The sequence below is a fragment of the Erithacus rubecula genome (genome assembly GCF_903797595.1).
Source record: "Erithacus rubecula genome assembly, chromosome: 14".
Lineage (NCBI taxonomy): Eukaryota > Metazoa > Chordata > Aves > Passeriformes > Muscicapidae > Erithacus > Erithacus rubecula.
In genome coordinates this window covers 11,579,553-11,599,062 of record NC_136666.1, presented here as the reverse complement: position 1 = coordinate 11,599,062, position 19,510 = coordinate 11,579,553, and the positions used below count along the sequence as shown (strand labels likewise).

The 19,510-nt window shown below is 39.6% G+C and overlaps 2 protein-coding genes and 1 long non-coding RNA gene across 8 annotated transcripts in view; 2 read left to right on the top strand and 1 right to left on the bottom strand.

Annotated features, from left to right (window-relative positions):
• TRPM7 (transient receptor potential cation channel subfamily M member 7) overlaps positions 1–12,294 on the top strand; it is a 52,158-nt gene extending 39,864 nt beyond the window's left edge. The window contains exons 26-40 of one of the 2 annotated variants that reach the window (XM_079317984.1): positions 223–938; positions 2,927–3,003; positions 3,808–3,867; positions 4,885–4,966; positions 5,304–5,374; positions 5,852–5,889; positions 6,886–6,911; positions 7,161–7,211; positions 7,300–7,365; positions 7,991–8,274; positions 8,601–8,683; positions 9,004–9,209; positions 10,223–10,274; positions 10,365–10,471; positions 10,769–12,294. In XM_079317984.1, the coding sequence (XP_079174110.1) occupies positions 223–938; positions 2,927–3,003; positions 3,808–3,867; positions 4,885–4,966; positions 5,304–5,374; positions 5,852–5,889; positions 6,886–6,911; positions 7,161–7,211; positions 7,300–7,365; positions 7,991–8,274; positions 8,601–8,683; positions 9,004–9,209; positions 10,223–10,274; positions 10,365–10,471; positions 10,769–10,899 (2,050 nt within the window). In that variant the 3' untranslated portion in view covers positions 10,900–12,294. Of the gene's footprint in view, positions 1–222; positions 1,362–2,926; positions 3,004–3,807; positions 3,868–4,884; positions 4,967–5,303; positions 5,375–5,851; positions 5,890–6,885; positions 6,912–7,160; positions 7,212–7,299; positions 7,366–7,990; positions 8,275–8,600; positions 8,684–9,003; positions 9,210–10,222; positions 10,275–10,364; positions 10,472–10,768 lie in introns of both variants that reach the window. The other variant, XM_079317983.1, reaches the window with a different exon arrangement.
• Positions 11,655–14,466, bottom strand: LOC306807938. Its single transcript, XR_013775859.1, has 2 exons — positions 14,331–14,466; positions 11,655–11,794 (listed from the first exon to the last, which is right to left on the bottom strand). It is a non-coding gene; the product is annotated as an uncharacterized lncRNA (long non-coding RNA).
• USP50 (ubiquitin specific peptidase 50) lies at positions 14,396–18,822 on the top strand. 5 transcript variants are annotated; one of them, XM_079317991.1, is made up of 8 exons: positions 14,700–14,791; positions 14,927–15,005; positions 15,353–15,548; positions 15,958–16,153; positions 16,748–16,945; positions 17,405–17,547; positions 17,844–17,976; positions 18,551–18,822. In XM_079317991.1, exons 3-8 carry the CDS (start codon positions 15,361–15,363, stop codon positions 18,713–18,715), a joined length of 1,023 nt encoding a protein of 340 aa, XP_079174117.1. In that variant the 5' UTR covers positions 14,700–14,791; positions 14,927–15,005; positions 15,353–15,360; the 3' UTR covers positions 18,716–18,822. The 5 variants fall into 5 exon arrangements, with proteins under 5 accessions (XP_079174114.1, XP_079174117.1, XP_079174116.1 ...); XM_079317990.1 differs by having other exon boundaries at positions 15,350–15,548; XM_079317988.1 differs by lacking the exon at positions 14,927–15,005 and having other exon boundaries at positions 14,396–14,791.
• Positions 18,823–19,510: the final 688 nt, after the last annotated feature.

Here is a 19,510-nt window from a genome sequence, read left to right as displayed (position 1 = left end):
AGAAAGTGCTGTAGGCCCTCTATTGATACCTGTTTTAATTCTGTGATTCAGAAGTATGTACAAATGTTGTATTACAGAACAGCCCAATGCTATCGTATTATTGTGACATTTCAAAGTTTTTTTTCCCCCTGATTAAATGAACAGAAAGGGCTATAACCATGTTTCTTTTGCCTATTGAGAAAAATGCCTTTTATATCTACTTCATAATTTTATTTTTCTTAGGGTGGAACAAATGTGCATTCAGATAAAGGAAGTTGGTGATCGTGTCAACTACATTAAAAGGTCATTACAGTCTTTAGATTCACAGATTGGCCACCTCCAGGATCTGTCTGCTCTAACTGTGGATACTCTGAAAACACTGACTGCACAGAAAGCCTCAGAAGCCAGCAAGGTTCATAATGAAATCACCCGGGAACTGAGCATTTCTAAACATTTGGCACAAAATCTCATTGAGGACGGCTCTCTCAGATCATCTGTGTGGAAAAAGCACAGCATTGGAAATGTCTTTGGTTCTTTTCCACAAGGAGGCCTTGAGAGTAATAACCCTTTACTCTGTAACATTTCTATCCGTGATGACAAAGAAGTCCAACATAGGACAATTGGTCAGGAGTTGGCTCTGGTTCCCCGAAGAGAAGATAAAAACTTCCAAGAGGCAGGTTCCTCAGGCAGTGCCTTATTTTCAAATGCTGTTTCCCCTCCAGAACTTCGCCAACGAATACAGGCTGCAGAGATCTCAAAATCCACTAGTAAAAGTAAAAAATTAGGCAACTCATCCAACAGCATGCCACATGTAACATCCCCAGCAACCAAGTTTTTTGTTAGCACTCCATCTCGACCCAGTTGTAAAAGTCAGCTGGATTCTTCAGCAAAGCATGAAGAGACTGTTTTCTCTAAGGCTACAGAAGGAGATAATAATGTAGAATTTGGTGCGTTTGTGGGTAAGTATAACAAAGTAGATTCTGAATGTCCTGAAGTCATTAATAGCTGCTCTTATCCTCTTGCTTCTGGCTCTGCTTGCCTTGCTTTCACCCAACCTTGTGTTGAAAATGGAGGCTACATTAATTGTGGTTTTATTCATGATGAGAGTGACACTAATGATAACTACAGCTGCAGAGTTGACAAATGTGCTCACCAGTCCCCTGTCAAGTTAGCGAAGAACAAGCCCCAAACGAAGTTCTCTTTGTCAACGGGCGACTTGACCTCAACAGTCAACTGTGGCGGCTCACATGGAAAATTGAATATTAAAGATGAACTTTCCAAAAGTCAGCATGTCCATGCAATGGAACTGCAAACCCGAGATTTATGTTCTAACATCCTTATGGGACTACTTCATAAACTGTGGACCAAATCTAAGCCACAAGGTTTGACTTATCAAGAATTGTATGGTATTTTGGGTGTATTCCGGTTGCAGGTGACTTTATTCTACCATTTTGCTCTGCTATTTTTGCATTTAACATCTCTAATTTCCCTGTGTTGCTTGAATGTTTTTTTTAACTGAAATGATAATTTCTCCATAATTCTGTCACATAGACAATATTTTTCTGAAAAGCATTATCCAGTTGAGTATAGCAGTTTTGGGTAATGGGCAGCTGTACAACTTGGTACGTGCACTGTAGACAAACCTTTTGTGACTCATTATAAAGCTCCTACTTCTGATTGCATAAATCAAAAATATTGTCTATTTCTTGACGTAATTCCAGAACACTACTCAGGCTGATGGAGTCCTGGACAAATATCTTTGTGGTATCTGTGTCAAGCTGAGGGTTCCTCCTATACTATGTTTCTAAACACTGTTACAGCTGGGATCTTCCACTGTTGCCTAGGCTAACCTATGTTGGGGCTGTCCTTTTGGAAGCTTCCAAAGTCCTTTGATTCAATACGTTTTGCCTCCCCTCAAGTTCTGCTTAACAGTAAAAAGGTGGATGGTTTTGGTTAGTTGCCTGCATATTTGAATGGTAAAACAGTGGCAGATTCATTGCAAAACACAGGTGTGGGTTTACTAACTGATCCGTGTAAAGTAGATAATGCTTGAAGTATGCTTAGTGTTTAGTAGAAGATTGTAATCTGGAATTGTCAGATTGCCTGCAGAGGTGTTGTCTTGCTATAGTTGTTTAGGGATGTCTCAGTGTTTTCCAGAGATCTGCTGAGGTTGTATAAATCTAAATCTCTAGGCAAGAGTTTATTCTACTGCTGTGAAACCTGGATTTCTAAGAAGTTACCTACATTAGCCATTTGTGTACAAGTGCCTCATGGTTGAAAAGAGAAAGCAAGGCTAAACAGAAATTATGGACAGTGATTGTACAACTCTTATCTAATCTTTAAATGTACTTCACCACTAATAACTTTGAATACTAACTATACTTATTTACTGGAGCCAGATTTTTTGTATATGGTCCTAGCATTTAGAACATACCCTTCATTCTTACTATCCACAATTTACAACAACTATGATACCATGCAGGTTTCAATTGTGAAGCCAAGTAGATTTTCATTCATTATAAAGCCACATGCTTGGGAAAATTCCAGAAAGTATTTCTTGCAGCTGGGAGGATGAAGGGTATATTGTAAAAGCTACTTCTAGGAAACTGTCTACTTTCCCCTCATTTGTCAAGCATACATAAAAGTACTGTAATCCAGGTTTTGTTCCTTTCCTGTGAGGAGCATACCTTTGAGTAAAAATTTAAAATATTAGCTTTACTTTTTGAACAGTGGTGCTCCACAGCTCAGTGCTGGAAAGGCAATAGTTTGATATTGTTCCACTGATCTTTACTTTAGCATGTTTGTGATGTCTTTCCTAGTGCAAACAGGCACACAGACCTAGGTGGTTTGTAACCCTTTGCTGTGGTGATGCAGACTATTGGCATGGTCAGAACATTGGAGGTTGCCTGTGATTTTGAATACTCTTTTTGAATTCACTGTGTCAAAGGTCACAGAGACAGCATGGACCTGCAGCGGTTCAAGGAGGCAGCCAGCAGAATGAAGGAGAGAAGTGCTGATATTGAGGTGAGCATGAAAGGCTTTGTCAAGTATGTTAATGGGATAATTTGCTTTTAAACTGTAACATCACAGTATGTTTGGAAAAAGTCTAAGACCAGATATAATCAAAAAACTTACATATTCCTTGCAGACTGCACTTTGCATCTGTTTCATGTTTAAAAAAAAAATCCAGTGGAAACTCATGTAACCTTAACTGCCATCAAGTACTGTTGCTTCATAATAGGAAATAATAAATATAGTGAAATAATAAACAAGCTCTGAGGTTATGAAAGCTATGTTGACTATAACTGTGAATTGAGATAAAATTAAGTATCCCATAATTAGTGTTTAACTAAATGTTTTACGCTCATAAATTTCAAGATCAGCCTTTAGGAAGACTAGAGTGTTTTACTTCATACTTTACACAGCAAGATGTCAGTGTATATAATTTTCAAAAGTGACAAAAATTGTTCATTATGCTTCCAAGAAGAAAAAGTTTTTAATAAAATTGTTGTAAACTAAAATTAATAATTTCCATTTCCTTCAAGAAAAGTAAAAATTACTGAAATGGAAAAGTGATTAATCATAAACTAATTTTCGCCATGTAGTGTTGAATTAGTACATACAAATTACTCTTTTCACTTCTCATGCATTCAGGGGAGAATACACATGGCAATTGCATTATGACCATTTGCAATGCCTCTGTTCTGCTGAGTTGCTTCTTCTGAACCTTTCAATGAATATAATGTGTGACTAATAAGCTTTTTGTGTGTATTTCTGGCACAGATTTTTTGGTGTTATTGTTAACAATTTATTTTGTTTCTTTTATAGGAGCAGCAGGAAGACTTCAAAAAAGCTATATTGGAGGGTATAGAGACAGCCAGACTTCAAGTAAGTAAAGAAAGTTTCTATTTATTAGGGACATTATTTTCAACAGATACTAAAAATATTCTTTCCAGTAAAGACATGGGTTTCTGTTATCTCATCTGTAAAGTGGATGTCTCCTTGACATAGGTTTAAATAGTTCTAGTGCTTAGGGATGTAAAGAAATAGTTTTTATGCACACAACCACACATCAGATACACATTTTGGGCACACACCCACAGAGGCCTGTATATGTGTTTGTGTGTGGGGTGTATTCTGTAAGAGGGAAGGGTGAAAAAGGGTGGTAACAACTTCCTAACAGTTTTAATTTTAGGAATCAAAAGCAGGGCACAACGAATTTTTACATTTTATTCAGGTAACCACTGGAGTTGATAGATGAGTATGCCCTATGCCACTCTACACACAGTCCTAGTTTGTGATAAAACCACCTTTCTCTTTTTTTGCAAAATAATTATTTGTCAAAAGTTGACCACCTCAGTATATATTCCAAGAATGTGTGATTGCTATGAAGGAGTATATCCATGAGGAAATTGCATTCATAACTCATAGGTTTCTAGATGGCAGGAGTTTATTTCATTTTCTTGCTATTTTAAGTGGGTGCAAATTGAAATTTAGTTTTTGCAAGAACCACATTCTTAGCTAAGAATTGATTGCCAACAAAGGCATGAAACATGAGCTGAACGTGGTGCTTGTAGTGATCCAGTGCAATTGATGTTTCTGTACTTGTATCCTATTGTAATGTTCCCTTGCAAAGAACTCTTTTGGTGTGGGCCTGGAGTCTTAATGTGTGCCTGAAAGCGTTACAGCTGGTGGCCACTGTGAGAAGAGCACTTGAACTGAATTAATGCACTCAATTTGTGCATTTCTGTGCAGTGAGGTATTTGAAGTACATCCTACATCCAGAAATTTTGAAGAATCTGAGTCAGTCATAAAAAGAAAAATTGGGCATATTGTGTTCCAAGAGTACTAGTTGAAAGCAATAATGGTAATGATGACTGTTGGTAAATGCAATTTTTTTTTTAGGGTCATCAAACTGACAGTGGTCTACGACAATCCAGTTCTTGTGGTGGGTTCACTGACCCTCTGACAGCCCACTCAGAGCAGTGTAAGTCTGGTCTCTGCTCAGGTCCCCTAATGTTGTCTCTAATTTGACTTGCTAATGGGTATCTTAAGCAAAGGAAACACAGATGTTAATTCATATTGAAATATTTTCGTGTTTAGTAATACTTGAATCTTCTGCTTCTTGTCATTTTTTAGCCATGCCAGGTCAGTTCTGTTACCTTGTATTTTCCACAACCAAAGTTGTGAAAAGCAAAGTGACCTAGTTAGGATTGCAGACTTGTTTCATGAGAGCTATGTTAAGCTATTTGTTCACTGTTAGGAAACAGGTGACAGTGGCAGCTGCCATTCTTTGTCCAGTTACAAATCTCCTTTGTTTGTAGTGTACAGCAAGAGCAGGAGAGCATCGAGTGAAGAGACTCAGCAAGTTGACTCTAAAGCAGCTTTACTGACGGTTTGTATCAAGCTTATGTGACATTCTTGAGCAGAACTAGAAGCTGAACAAGTAAAGGAGAAGAAACAGATAAAGAATAATACTGATTTGTGGACTTGCTTGTTCTAGGAGGCAACAGGAGACCTGTTTTCACTAAGGGAAGAAATTGTGTATGTTCTCACCATGAAAATCTGTGCTGTTTTCTGTTTGTAGAAAAAAATCAAAATTCTTTTCTTTTGAGGAAAAGAATTACTTATATAATCCATAAACAGTAGTGAATATAGAGCCTTTTTTATTCTTTTAATTGTAGTTACCATTTCTCAGTTGTATTTTGGTATCTCCATTCAACTGCAGTTCAGTACAGCCTGGTTTATTTCCAATAAACAGGCTGTACTCCAAGAGCTTAAAACACATTACCACCCCACCTCCAACTGAATATACTGTGTTTTCCTTACAAAACTGAAGCCCTCTTTGTTTTTCCTCTCCTTTGTTTTAAAGGATTGGCTACAAGGCAGACCTTCAAATAGTGGTCAAATGTAAGTAAGCTTTCTACTAATTGAGCAATTTTATCACTCTGTATTTTGATCTGTTTTTCTTTTTGGTTGTCTTTGGTTATAGAGGTGTTAATTGCATTTACCGAGAAGAAAACCATTAAGTTTGAATTTTTTTCTTCTAATAAATAACCGAGTGTATTCAGTGGAATCATAGGATCATCATAGAATGGTTTGGGTTGAAAGGCTCTCCCAGGCTGTCTCTGGAGCAGAGGGGCTCCAGCCCTCAGAGTATCTTTGTGGCCTCCTCTGGGCTCTGTCCAACAGGTCCTTCTTGCCTTGGGGGCCCCAGAGATGGACACAGTTCTCCAGCTGGAGCTCTCACAGCAGAGCAGAGGGGCAGAATCACCCCCCCCTCAACCTGCTGGTCACTCTTCTTGGGATGCAGCCCAGGATTGGGTTTGCTTCCTGGGCTGCAGGTGCTCATGGGTGGGTCAGGTTGAGCTTTCATTGTGCTTTAACAGGTTCTGTTTAGATTAATGGTGTCACATGTTGGAGGGCAAAACATGAAAATGATTGTGTTGACACATAGTGAGCAACTTGCTTCCAGGTAAAGGTCTTTACCCAACCTTTCAAAGTGTAACCACCTCTGAAATTATGCAGACATTGTTAACAAGAGCAATTACCCCCTGAGTTAACTGTTAAAGCCATTACCTTATTTATCTGATAACAGAAGGATAAGCTGTTGTGAACAAGTTTTAATGGAAGTGCCTCTGTGGGAATGAGCTCTTGTGATGCAAACTTTACATAATGGTGTGCATGACTTGGAGGTATTTAAAGTGTAGCTCTAAAAACATGAGATTACTTAACAGCTTTCCATTACTATTTTGTAATTTAACTTGTAACTTGTACTGCCCTTGAAAAATAGGATAACAGGATAAAAGTGGTACTGTGAGGTTAACAAGGTGACCTAGAATGAGGTGTTGAAATCAGGGAATACAGTAAGTTTTGAAGATGACTTGTTCTTGTGGCATTTCACAGGCCATCAGAAGAAGATGCATTGAATGGTAAGTTTTCTTTCTGCTCTAAAGGTGAGAGATTTTTGTATATAAACAACTGCTTGGGTCTTGTATGGGAATGTATTTAATTGATGGTAATTTGGAATTTAATGGACACACACTGCAATTTGATTTTTTTTTTTTTTTAATAAATATCCTAGCATTAAGCACTGCAATTTTTTTGTCCCCTTAGTACATAAATTAGTAGCAAGAGTATCTCTTTTTTTCTTCTTTTTTTTCTCCTTAATCTCTTTTCAGGCATCGCTTCTCCTTTCAAGCCTATCATGGATATCAATTACTATTACTCAGGTCAGTCCCTCTTAGGAACTAATGTTTTTATTTTTATTGACATTTGTAAGATCCTTAAACTTCAACAAGTTGTATAATTTTCCTCTAGCTGTAGAAAGAAATAACCTGATGAGATTATCACAGAGCATTCCATTCACTCCTGTGCCTCCAAGAGGTAAGAATTGTATTTCTTGTTGCTGGTTCTCTGTGGGTTTTTTGGGGAAGAAAAGCAAACCTTATGAAGATTCTAATTTGGTTTGATCCTTCTAATATAGAAGGATCAAGGCAAAGTTCACAGTTTCTCACAGCAAGTGTGAAGCTGAAGTCTTAATGAAATAAAAGAAGTTTAGTTTCTGTCTTAGAATGCTCAGAAATATATGTGAGTATGGCACCTTTTCCAGGGCAACTCACTTGGTTATGAAATGTGGATTTAATTATAGTTGTCCTCAGAAATGGTGTTACAGTGATGGTAGTATTGTACTAACAGTTTTATAACAAACTGGAAGGATTCCTTTAAGTTGTCTTCACTTGTTTAAACTGTAAACAAACATTTATTCAGTGTTGTTAGTGCTGTATGAACAGTGTCATTAATAGGTCTAAATAGGAGGACAAATTTTGCAGCTCTGTGAAAAATGCTGTAGAGGGGTCCTCCCACTGGCCAGTTTAAATATTTTGTTAATTCAAGATGTTTGTAATGACTTAATACTGCAGCTTGTTGTAAGAAATGGTGGGTTTTCAGTGCTTTTAATTTTAAGCTTTGGAAATTAAATGCAGTGATTGCTTTTTGTGCTGCACCGCAGGTGAACCAGTCACTGTGTATCGCCTTGAGGAAAGTTCTCCCAGTATCCTGAACAACAGCATGTCCTCCTGGTCACAGCTGGGGCTCTGTGCTAAAATTGAGTTTTTAAGTAAAGAGGAGATGGGAGGAGGTTTACGTCGAGCTCTCAAAGTTGTATGCACGTGGTCAGAATACGATATCCTGAAATCAGGGCATCTTTATATCATCAAGTCTTTCCTTCCTGAAGTTGTGAATACTTGGTCAAGCATTTATAAGGAGGACACTGTGTTGCACTTGTGCTTGAGAGTAAGTTCTATCTTTGTCAGTTATTAAACATGGGACAGGCATTATATGTTAAACACGAACAATTTCCCCACCTGTGAACTAGTAGACTTACTAGAATAAGAAAAATGTTAATTGGGGGTTTTCTGTGAGCAAAAGGGTTAAAAACTCTGCTCCAGGATGGCTTATTTAATCAAAAGAGCTCAAATTCTCAAAATACAGATATAATTTAAAAAGCAAGTAAGCTGTTACCCTGTCTTGGAGGAAATAGGCACTGTTCCCACTGCCTGCTTGGCTCTGCTGTTCCCTGTTCTGTAATGTACCTAATGAGCTGTGGGTTTGACTCACAGGAAATTCAGCAGCAGAGAGCAGCACAGAAGCTCACCTTTGCATTCAACCAGATGAAGCCCAAATCCATCCCATACTCTCCAAGGTGGGTGTATTTAAACTGCCATTATATTTCTTGCTTTTGGCTCAGGGGAATGCCTAGAGGGTTGTTAACAGATGCATCAAATATATCAAGATACTCATAATTGGATATGTCTTGGAATATTGCTGTGAATGTGGCAAGCAGAATTGTCCATGGCAGTATTTTCCACTGATACTTTCTGCACTGATTCTAATCTAGTGTGATCATCTAAATGGTATTGTATAATAATTTTAAAACATTTGAATTGTTAGTAAATCAAATAAAAATCTAATAGTAACGATAGATCTCTATTTTGGAACTATATTAACTGTACTTTCTACTAGGTTCTTGGAAGTTTTCCTGTTATATTGCCACTCTGCTGGTCAGTGGTTTGCAGTTGAAGAGTGCATGACTGGAGAGTTTAGAAAATATAATAACAATAATGGTGATGAAATAATCCCCACTAACATGCTGGAGGAGGTGATGCTGGCTTTCAGCCACTGGACATATGAGTATACACGGGGAGAACTCTTGGTATTGGATCTGCAAGGTAATGCCCTGACTTTGAAACTTGGACTGGGGCCAAGGTATATGTGGGTTTTTCTTTTGATAGCATTTTGTAAAGCATTTGTATGTTTGTAATAAACAACAAGCATTATTTGGTGCTTCTTCTTCTAGTTAGTTTAGATCTTTGATTTTCTTATTTAAAATCATATAATGATAAAAATTAGAAAGTACCTCCAGGATTGTTGAGTCCAGCTTTTCCCAACACTGCCAAGTCCAGCACACACCACATGCCCAGGGGCCACCCCTAATCAGCTTTTAAATCCCTGCAGGGATGGTGACTGCACCACTTCCCTGGGCAGCTGTTCCAGTGCTTGGCAACCTTTTCAGTGAATATATTTTACCTCATATCCAACCTCAACCTCCCCTACTGCAACTTCAGGCCATTTTCTTGTCCTATTGCTGGGGACTGTCCCCCACCTAGCTACAGTGTCCTTTCAGGTAGTTCTAGACAGTGATGAGATCTCCCCTGAGCCTCTTCTTCTCCAGGATAAACACCCCCAGCTGCTCCTGACAGGGCCTGTGCTTCAGACCCTTCACCAGCTTTGTTGTTCTAGTGTGGTATTAAATCTTACAGCAACACAGAGAATAAAAATGTATATATATTAATTTTTCTTAATTACATGTGCCATAAGAAATTCTGGTTTTTGGTACATTTGTGTAGTGCCAATGTGGTGAGCTAGTTTTATCCTCAACTCTGTGCCAGATATTCTGGCAGTGAGAACTGTATAGGAGATTTTTCTCATGGGTGAGAGCTTAAGCTAGGCAATGCAAAAAATAGATGGAAGGAATCTGACAAGTACAAAGTGCTTGTTTAGGAGCAATTTTCTAAGGGTAGAGAATCATGTATTGTTTCAGTTGGATTTATTGTGGGGTTTTTTCTGTTTTTATTCTTGGAGAAGCCAAGAAGTCATAGATAAGGATTCCAAGGCTTTTTAATATTATTTATGTAATGGGAAATGTATCAGATTTAACTTTTTCTTCATGTGCTGTCTGAAGGTGTTGGTGAAAATTTGACAGATCCCTCTGTGATAAAAGCTGGGGAAAAAAGGTAAGGGTAAAGAAAGACTTAAAGTATTCTAAAATTTTCACTGGAAAGAGAACAGGTGCAAGTGATGTTTCTGTGCCCTTTGTTCCTGAGGTCATACGACATGGTGTTCGGTCCGGCCAATCTGGGAGAGGATGCAATAAAAAACTTCAGAGCAAAGCACCACTGCAATTCCTGCTGCAGGAAACTGAAACTTCCTGGTAAGAGCTGCAGTACCCTCCTTATGAGACATTTATGCCGTGAGATATTGTATGATACATAATGAAATAGTCAAGGCATGCTATGAAAGTGGAGAAAGAAATAAACAGCAGTTTTGTAATTTGACTTTAGGCTTCTGATTGTACCTATGATAAAAATCTCTTTTCTGACAGTGCAGATCCTGGAATTCCTCTTTATAAGTGCATTTATCTGACCAATTCTTAGCTAGATGTTTATGCCCCATTGATACTACTAGCTCCAGAAATAGTAATCATTCTGCCTTTGTTCTGTTTGTCCAGATCTGAAGAGGAATGATTACACACCTGACAAGATCATCTTTCCTCAGGACGATGCCCCTGAATTGACCATTCAGCCTGGAAGCTGCACCAAAGATTCCGACCCGGCCAATTCTATTCGCCTGATGCTCTGATGATGTGACCAACTCAGTGGCTTCATTCACATTTCGTGGAACCTCACAAAGTTATCACTTACCTTTCCCTCATTATAATGAAAAGAAAGACTTGTCAAAACAAGGATTACTGTCTTATAAGTGGAATTTTGGCTGGTCCATAATTTAGGATTTTATGACTTGTGATAACCATCTACAGAGCAGCTGATCATGCTAAAGGTGGAATAATGACAAGTATTTAAGATATGTTTTTAAAGGGGCTTTTTAAGCAGAAAGTTTTATTTTTTATTTTATTTTGGTTTAGTGGAGAATTTTCTTCCTGTAGTCCTGTGGTGGGAAATATGCCTTCCACCAAAAGGACTTTGGTAGTTGATGTTTTAAGGTAAAGCATTTGTCTTTTGGCATTTGTCTTACTGTCAATGAGCAAAACCAGGAGAAAGCACCTACCTCTGTAATGCCAGAGTATTCTTAGAGTGTTTTCGGAAGTGTTCCACTAATATTTCTCACCAGGTGTCTTTTAATCTGGCCTTTTGAAGAGGACAGAGCCAAATGAGGTGTATATAGGATGCCAATAGACTGAAGTTGAAGGTAGGAACTTGATCTGTTCCAAAAGAGAGAGAGTCTCCTGAATCAGGATTCTTTCAGCTTCGTGACTGTAAAACCAGGCTTGGTTGTTTTTGTTTTGTGAAATAGAGCCTGAATTGTGCATAATGAAATTTCTTGTTTTACACATTTCAATTTTATCAAGTCACTGTCAAATAGCAACAAAGCCATGATAGACTGGTATAATCATATTTAATAGAAGAATTAGTTTGTGCTGGTCCAAATAAGTTGCCTTGTAAGAACACAAGTTGGAAGTGCTTTCCCTTGTACGTACGTAGTGACTGCTTCAGAAGTTCTGCCTTCCAAAGATCTCCTAAAACCAGTATATCCAAACCGAATGTACACATAACTTGTAAATGTATTTAAAATTGTGTAGAAAACATCTTTAATGTTATGTTATTTGTGGTACTTACTTAAGAGAGACTAGGGTTGGATTAGCATTGTGTAAAGTACGGGAGATTGCAATGCACCTTCATGCCAATAAAATGTAATTTAACTGTCCCAAATATTGTTGAGCATTCAGCAAAAGAACCTGTTGTCCAACTGAAGTTTCATGCTGCGATTTTTTTTTTTTGTTACATAGGTACTAATTTGTAATTTTTAATTAAAAGGGCAGTATATAGCTCTATAAATTTTTTTATTCAGTAGTGTATCTTATAGATACAGACCTAAGGCACGAACACAATAGTTGTTTAAATGGTGTTTTATGTTTGATGGGGAAAGGTAAAATGTTATAAGGATATAATACTGTATACATTTTGTATATCATTAAATCTTTAAAGAATCTAAAATAAATTTATTCTTGTTTACAGACTTCTGCTCTCCGTCTCAGTCCAAAAGGTTATTTTGGTGAATTTAAGTAACTCTTTATGCAGAAAAGCAGAATTTGCTGTGCTGGATCAAAGCAGTTGTTTGCCTTTGAGATATCACAACTTTGGCCAACACCAGAAACTAGGGAGGTAAAAAAGTGAAAACTGTCATAGTTGTCAAACACATATGAGGGGATTAACGAGTAAATGAGTCAAAAATAGCTCTTCACAATGTTTAATTAGGAGTTGCTTCTTAGAGATGCCTGAGTGCCTCACCTCCTGTTGCTGGGAGGGAATGGGCAGATATTAGAGATGTACTTGCACATTTTTAATGCCAAGTAACAGCAGCACTGAGTCTGTAAGCATGACTGGCTCTGTAAATTGAGAGGGATTCCAGAGGAATCTCTGGTGTTTTGAACATGTGGCCAAATTTCAGTGTATGAAAGAAGAAAAACATTTTGAGAAAATTGCAAGTAAAAGCTGGGAAACTTTCTGTTTCCTGACAAATACTTAACTACACAAAGTTATTTTTTAGCCATGTTACTGGTCTTCAGTAGTTCTGCTTGTGACTCATTTCTTAGCAAAACAAACAGATGTGATGACCTTGTGATGGGTGTGAGTGGTCATGGGGAGTGCTCCTTCTGCTCAGTCTTGCAGTGACTCAGGCATGAAGCTTTTCCAAGACCAAAAGGGAAAAAAGTGGTTGGGAAATGCCTTGGAGAAATGCCTTGGAAAGACTTGGAGTGGTTCCCACTGTTCACATTTCTGTACATCTTCCTGGCATGAGCAGTAGCTTACTCTACTCTGTGTGACTTACAGCTCAAATTACATGAAGAGTCTATGTTTAAACTGAGTGGGGAGAAATGTGTAACGTTCAGGAGTGATCTGCCTCATACTTGCAGAAAAAAAAAATCATAAATGTCAAGTACCCTATAGGGAAGGAATTGGAAAAGTGTGGTGGCAAAGGAAAAACAAGTTAGTTTGAAGAAGCAGCCTGACTCTGGACAGTGCCACATCCTAATGTTGGGCAGAAAGAACATGAAAACTATTCCATGAAATTCAATTTGTTTGAGAACATCAAGTGTCACTCCTCTGCTGAAACCTCATTAGTCTTGAAATGCCCTATAAATAGGGAGGAGTTGTAATCCTTTAGCTTTTAAATTTCCTTTAGATTAACAAAAAGAAGGAAAGTGATGGAACTGGAACTTCTGATAACTATCCAAGAACTAAAGTATTGGCATATCTTCTTAGAAGCTGTTTTTAAAATACAGGAATATAATTCAAATCCTCTCTTCTAATCCCTTTTTTTAAGTGAAAATCTGAAATGCTTCAGTGAATTTCTTACTAGGAGAGTATTTAAAAGAGTATTTATCATCTAGGGAAATCAGTAAGCTGCATAATTTAAATTTTTAATTAATCCACCAATGTGTTAACTGCTTTCTTGCAGTATTTAGGTGGTGAAACATATCAGAGAAAACCAATGCCAAATGCATTGGGGTAATATTGGGAGCTGTTTTTTTTAGCTGTTGCTCAGCAGCCTTATGATTTGGAAAAGGAGGGGGGTTTGGTATTTTTAAGCCTGTGACAGTGATTTCCTACACTTTAATTCTTTGTGGTTGCATCTCATTTAATGCCAGAACTCTTGACACTGCAGGAATTTGGAGAGGGAAAGACTACAGCTGGAGACTTGGTAGTTACCAACAGTTCATATTAGGTGTTCCTAAAAGACCAGTTGGGGAAAAAAAATAGGATCTTCTAACGTGTAGCAAAACCCCTGAAAAACGTTCTGATGGTTTAATCTTTCTTTTCACAGTAATGGAAAGTTAATTCTCAACCCCAGAGCATGCAGTAGGTATCACTCACATGGATTTGTGTAACATGTTACATTAAAATAGTAAGTAAAATCATTTCATGGGCTTCTGTGGATACTTGTTACTTCCAGAGCTGTGTTAAATAGGGAAAAACTGCTGCTCTTCAGTGGCATATGGAATTTAGAGATGAACTGCATTAATGTAACTAATTAAAAGCCATCTGCCATACCTTTTCCCTCAGGAAAATCTTCAGAACGCCAAGAAACTAATTCAGTATGATATTTTGAAGTAGCTCCATCCTTTTATGGTCAACACCCTTGGTCATTACTGCCCTTCCAGCAGAGCATGGCAATCATAAATCCAAATACAAGTATGAGCAAAGATGGGTAAAGCTGTGTTGGGCCAAAGCTCCCTGCTCAGTGGTATGGATGGGTGCCCCTCTCTTCCCAGGGTTTTCTGGCACATGGAAGGAGATGGAGGCAGGTCTGGCCAGGTGTGTTCCTGCCCAATGTAACCAAGTGACCTCACAAGGGGCTGGGGCAGGAGTAGCTGGGGTGACAGGATGGAACACGGGCCGGGCGGAACGCGCGGGCGCCGCTCGTCTTTGCTCTACGGAGATTGCTGCGGTTCTAGAGTTCTCTGTCCTGCCCCAGAGTACAACATCAGCTCTGAAAAACAGCAGCAACAGTGGTGAGCACATGTGGGTGGTGTAGGGCCTGTGTTCAGCCTCTCGACTGCCTCATTGGGGATGGGGACAGCTTGGTCCAGGACAGACTTATGCAGCCAGACAACAAACCTACTAAAATTTTCCTAACATGAATTAAGAAACATTTTAGAGCAAAGATCTGAAGAACAACCTGTTTATAGTAGCATCTAGACTGCAACCTATGGCTTTAGAAAACAGGTGAGTACTTATACCCCTGAGGAAATGAAATATAATGTAATATGCACTGTTAAGGATTTTACCCTAAAGATGGCTATTCACAAGCGGTTGTAGTTTTTGAGCAACTCTATATAAAGACTAAATGGAATTTTAATAATAACTCTTAAAATCTTAAGTGTTTAACTAATACCTCATAATGATTTATCTTACCATATTGGAAAGAGTTTAGTGGGGAAGATGATGAGTCTTCACCACTATAAACCTGGTGAAAATAACTGTGAATGTAAAAAATAAATGTGAATGTAATTTTTAAAGGAAGAAACCACAGTATTGTAGATTTCCACTGTTGTGGATTTTTCTCGTAGTAGGTGGAAGGATGGCATGGAAATGGAAGTACTCCCCCAAGGAACAGCTGGAGGATATGGGCAGCCTGCACCCAGGGCTCACAGGGCTGCAGAACCTGGAGAACACGTGCTACATGAATGCAGTGCTGCAGTGCCTCTGCAGCCTGACCCCACTCGTGCAGTATTTCCTCTCAGGAAAGTGGAACACAGCCCTGCACGAGTGAGTTGGTTTGTTCACAGTACTGAGAGCTTTCTGCTCAGCACTGTATTCCTTCCAAAAAAGGATACGTGTTACCATGGGAATGTCCAAGGCACCTGCCAGCTCCCCCCAGGCACTTCTAGTCAGTGGCCACCAGCTGGTTTCCTTCTCCTTTGAGAGCACAGCTTGTTTCCTTGCTGGGTCCTTCAGTATGATACTTTTCTTGCCATATTGATGGTAATACCCATTACTGCTGGTATCTCAATGCTTCCTACCATGTTCTGGGATCTGCAGAGCCCCTCAAGCCAAGTGACAGCTGCCAGAGCTGCACTGTACCTGCATCTGTTCTCTGAGTTTCTGTACCGTTCCCCATTTGAAGGCAAACACTATTTTTTCACACATCACCTGCAACTCTCCCCTTTTTCCCAAGGGAGATTGGCGAGTCTGCGACTGCCTTTGGCTGTTTGGTGTCCGACATGTGGCTAGGAGAGTTTGACTATGTTTCCCCTGAGGCTTTTCATTCCGTCTTTGGGAAACGGCACCCAACTTTTAGCAAGAGGACTCAGCATGATGCACAGGAGTTCCTCATCTGTGTGCTGGATGACCTCCATGAGGCTTTCAAACAGGTGAGAGCCCAGCTGTGGTGTTTTGGGAACTACAGCTGTTTTCTCTGCATTTCATGACTTAGCATTCCATCTAGTAATTGCTTATAGTCCTCTTCTGAACTCCATGATGTGGCCACTAATAACTTTTCTTTTCTACCTTTATTTCATACCCATGTACACACAATTATTAATTTGCTTCTTTTCTAATGCTTCACCAAATTGCAGCCCCAACCTAAATGATAATGTCTCTGCAGCTTCAACTCTCCCTCTCCTTGCTCCTTCCACATTTAATGTTCTTCCACTTTCTCATCTGCCTGAAAACTTCATGTCTGCCATGCACTCACGTCTTCCTCCCTTCCATAGCCACTGACAGGCAATTAATGCTATCAGATGTCCGAGTTGTTGTATTTTTGTTACTTTTCTCTCAGAAAAGAAATCAATCTTACTCTGGATGTATGAACCATCAAGTAACGCAGCAGCATTTTAGAGCCAAGTTCTGTGGCAAGACTAACAACTAACAACCCAGGCAGTGGGCAGCACTGATTAAAACCCACTGAAGGCACTTCTCAAACAAGTGCTTATCTGCATTTTGTTAATTTTTTTCCTTCTGTACAGCCCAGCCAAGAAAGACAGAGCCCTAGTGCAGGAGCAAGCACAAGGAGTAGCAGTGGCACATCAATTATAACACAGTTATTTGAGGGACAGCTCAGTCATGGTATCAGGTGTCTGACATGCAAAGCCCACAGCGACAGACCTGAGAGCTTCACCGTCCTCTCCCTGCCCATTCCTTCCACCAGAGCCTGCTCCCTGCAGGTACAACACATTCCTGCTGCTTTCTGCTTCACCTGGAGCAGGGGCTTAGACTAAGAGGTGTTACTGGGAAGATGCAGGGGTTTAGTTACTTTGGTCTCCTGGGCACTACGGGATAGTCTTGGTTCTGGTCCCTAGACAAGTGGGGTCTCTTTACTGGTGTCAGAACCATGGAGGCTGGAAAGCTTACAGGAGCAATGCTCGGGAGCTGCCAGGGGATGGAGGGATATTAAGATCATTCAATAGCAGCTGTGAAGGTTTCTTCCAGGCATCCAAGTATTTCCCACCTTGGTGGGGAGAAAGGAAGCCAATGTTGGCTGCTTTGTCTTGCAAATTTGTAATGTCAGCCTTGCTGCATCACACTTAGGAGAAGCAAATTCACATCTTGCTTTGCTCAGCACTTTCAGGGGTGGAGGGAGAACTATTCAATCAAGTGATGTTTATTTTTTTCCCTGTTGACAGGACTGCTTGGAATGCTTTTTTCAGCCAGACACACTGACTCTGAACAACCAAATCAACTGCTTCTGGTGTGGAAGCAACCAAGATGCAACAGTAAAAGCTTCCATAACCAAGGCACCACCAATCATTATTTTTCATCTAAAGAGGTATGGTCTAAGTGGGGTAGGACACAGGCAGTTCCTGGGTAATGTGAGAGAATGATGCAAAGATATGACTTCAGACTTTGATTGAAGGATCAAGAAGCAAGAGCTTTGGTTTTCTTGCTGGGTATCTCATGTGGGTTTAGTGCATTTTCTGTCAGTTTACTGCAATATGAAACATTAATAGGGATCTTTCTCTCAAATGCTGGGTAGTCAGTTGTTGGTTTTCCCTCCTCCCAGGAAAGACCACAATGCAAACAGAAGCTGAAGGTCATTAAAAATAATTCAAAGTTTAATTTCAGGTTTGCCTGGCAGGACAAGAACAGAAGGAAACTCTCAACCACTGTGTGCTACCCGTTCAGTGATCTGGATCTCTCTCCCTACATCTCCACATCGTGTCGCGACACCAGAGAGTACAGCCTGTGTGCTGTGGTGGTAAGCTGTGCACTTCCTGCCTTTACTGGGAATGCCCTGCCTCATGGAGCAGATGAAGCCTGTGTTTGTTTGGACTTCACATATAATGATTTATGATTTAATGTAGGTTTTGTTGTATGCTTTTTTCTACCTGCCACGAACATAATCCAGGAACAGTAGGTAACCAAAGAACAGAGACGTCATTTCTCCTTCCCCAACATCCCAAATTTAAAAGAATGCACTCCTGGCACATAATGCCTCCTCAGAATAAACTCACAGGCTGATCCTGCATGAATTCTGTTTTTAAATAAGGACATGGCTCACAACAAGTGGGGCCCTCTTATAGTGACGTGTATAAAGGCTAATAGTTGGGTGGCAAATATAATTGCAAAATAAATAAGCATGATCATCATCCATTTAATCTGTTTGAAAGAATTTATTTGAATTAACATTCCCTACCCTAGGCCAAAAGGGTCTAGAACCCTCTGTCCCACCTTTTCCAAGTGCACACATAAAACAGTTGCCAGTTCCCAGCTTTGCCTGTAAGGAGACAGAGCAGGACTCTGGTTTTAACAGACTGTGTTGTTTGTTACAGAATCATGCTGGAGATATGGATTATGGCCACTACACGGCCTTCTGCAAGCACTCAGTCACCAAACACTGGTACAGCTTTGATGATGCCCAGGTCACCAAGATCCCAGACTCTGAAGTGCAGGCTGACACAGCTTACCTCCTCTTCTACACCTCCCAAGGCTACTAAGACCCTGTTAGTCCTTGAAAAATCAACAGTGAGTAGGGCAGCACCTAGAACTCACCAGCAGCATTAGTCAACTCCTGTTTCATCAATAAACTAGAGCATGTACACTACTGATCAGCTGTTGTGGTTGTTCAGGAAGTGATTCCTAGAAAGGACAGTTACAGCCTCTAAGCCAGGAAGGAACGTGCATCCTCTCCATGTGCACAAGGGCCAGGGGTTGTTTTCCATGACAACCTTCTTGTACCCCTCAAAAGAACACAGATGTTGAGCACACAGATGCACTTACCTGGAAATTCTTGTTTTTCTGCTGGTTAAGTATAGCAGGTTGTTCTAAGCTGCCTTTCAGGAGGATACCAAAAGTAATGCATACAACTAGACCACACTATGTGCTACAGAAGAGAGGATGGAGTGACCATTAATATATAAGAAAGAAAAAGGCATTGTTCTACTGCTGTCATTTTTGTTCCTCCAGCACTTCAAATTTGTTTGCAGCTCGTAAGCTTATGGAAAACAATGAATATTGGTCTTAATTGCATCAGCAAGACAGACACAGACAGGTAAAACCTCAGAATGTAAGACATAAATGCCAACCTAACCAGAAAAGGAAAACTCCAATCCAGAGCAGGGAAATACATAAGATACAACTAAAGTAAGTTTTTAAACTAATCAGCTCTATGCAAAACAGCATTTTTTTTTTAATCTGGAGAAACTTTAAACTCTGTGACTATTATTCAGACTGTTATGATGTACAATCTTGATCATTACAGAACAAGCTGAGAACGAAAAACCAAACCCAAA

What these genes read in the sequence shown, in the direction of transcription:
- USP50 (XM_079317988.1), top strand. Translation starts at nt 14,530, where the DNA reads ATGGGTGCCCCTCTCTTCCCAGGGTTTTCTGGCACATGGAAGGAGATG. An exon ending in GAAAAACAGCAGCAACAGTG is followed by an intron (nt 14,792 to 15,352) that starts GTGAGCACATGT and finishes TTCTCGTAGTAG; the next exon opens with GTGGAAGGATGGCATGGAAA. An exon ending in ATTATTTTTCATCTAAAGAG is followed by an intron (nt 17,548 to 17,843) that starts GTATGGTCTAAG and finishes GTTTAATTTCAG; the next exon opens with GTTTGCCTGGCAGGACAAGA.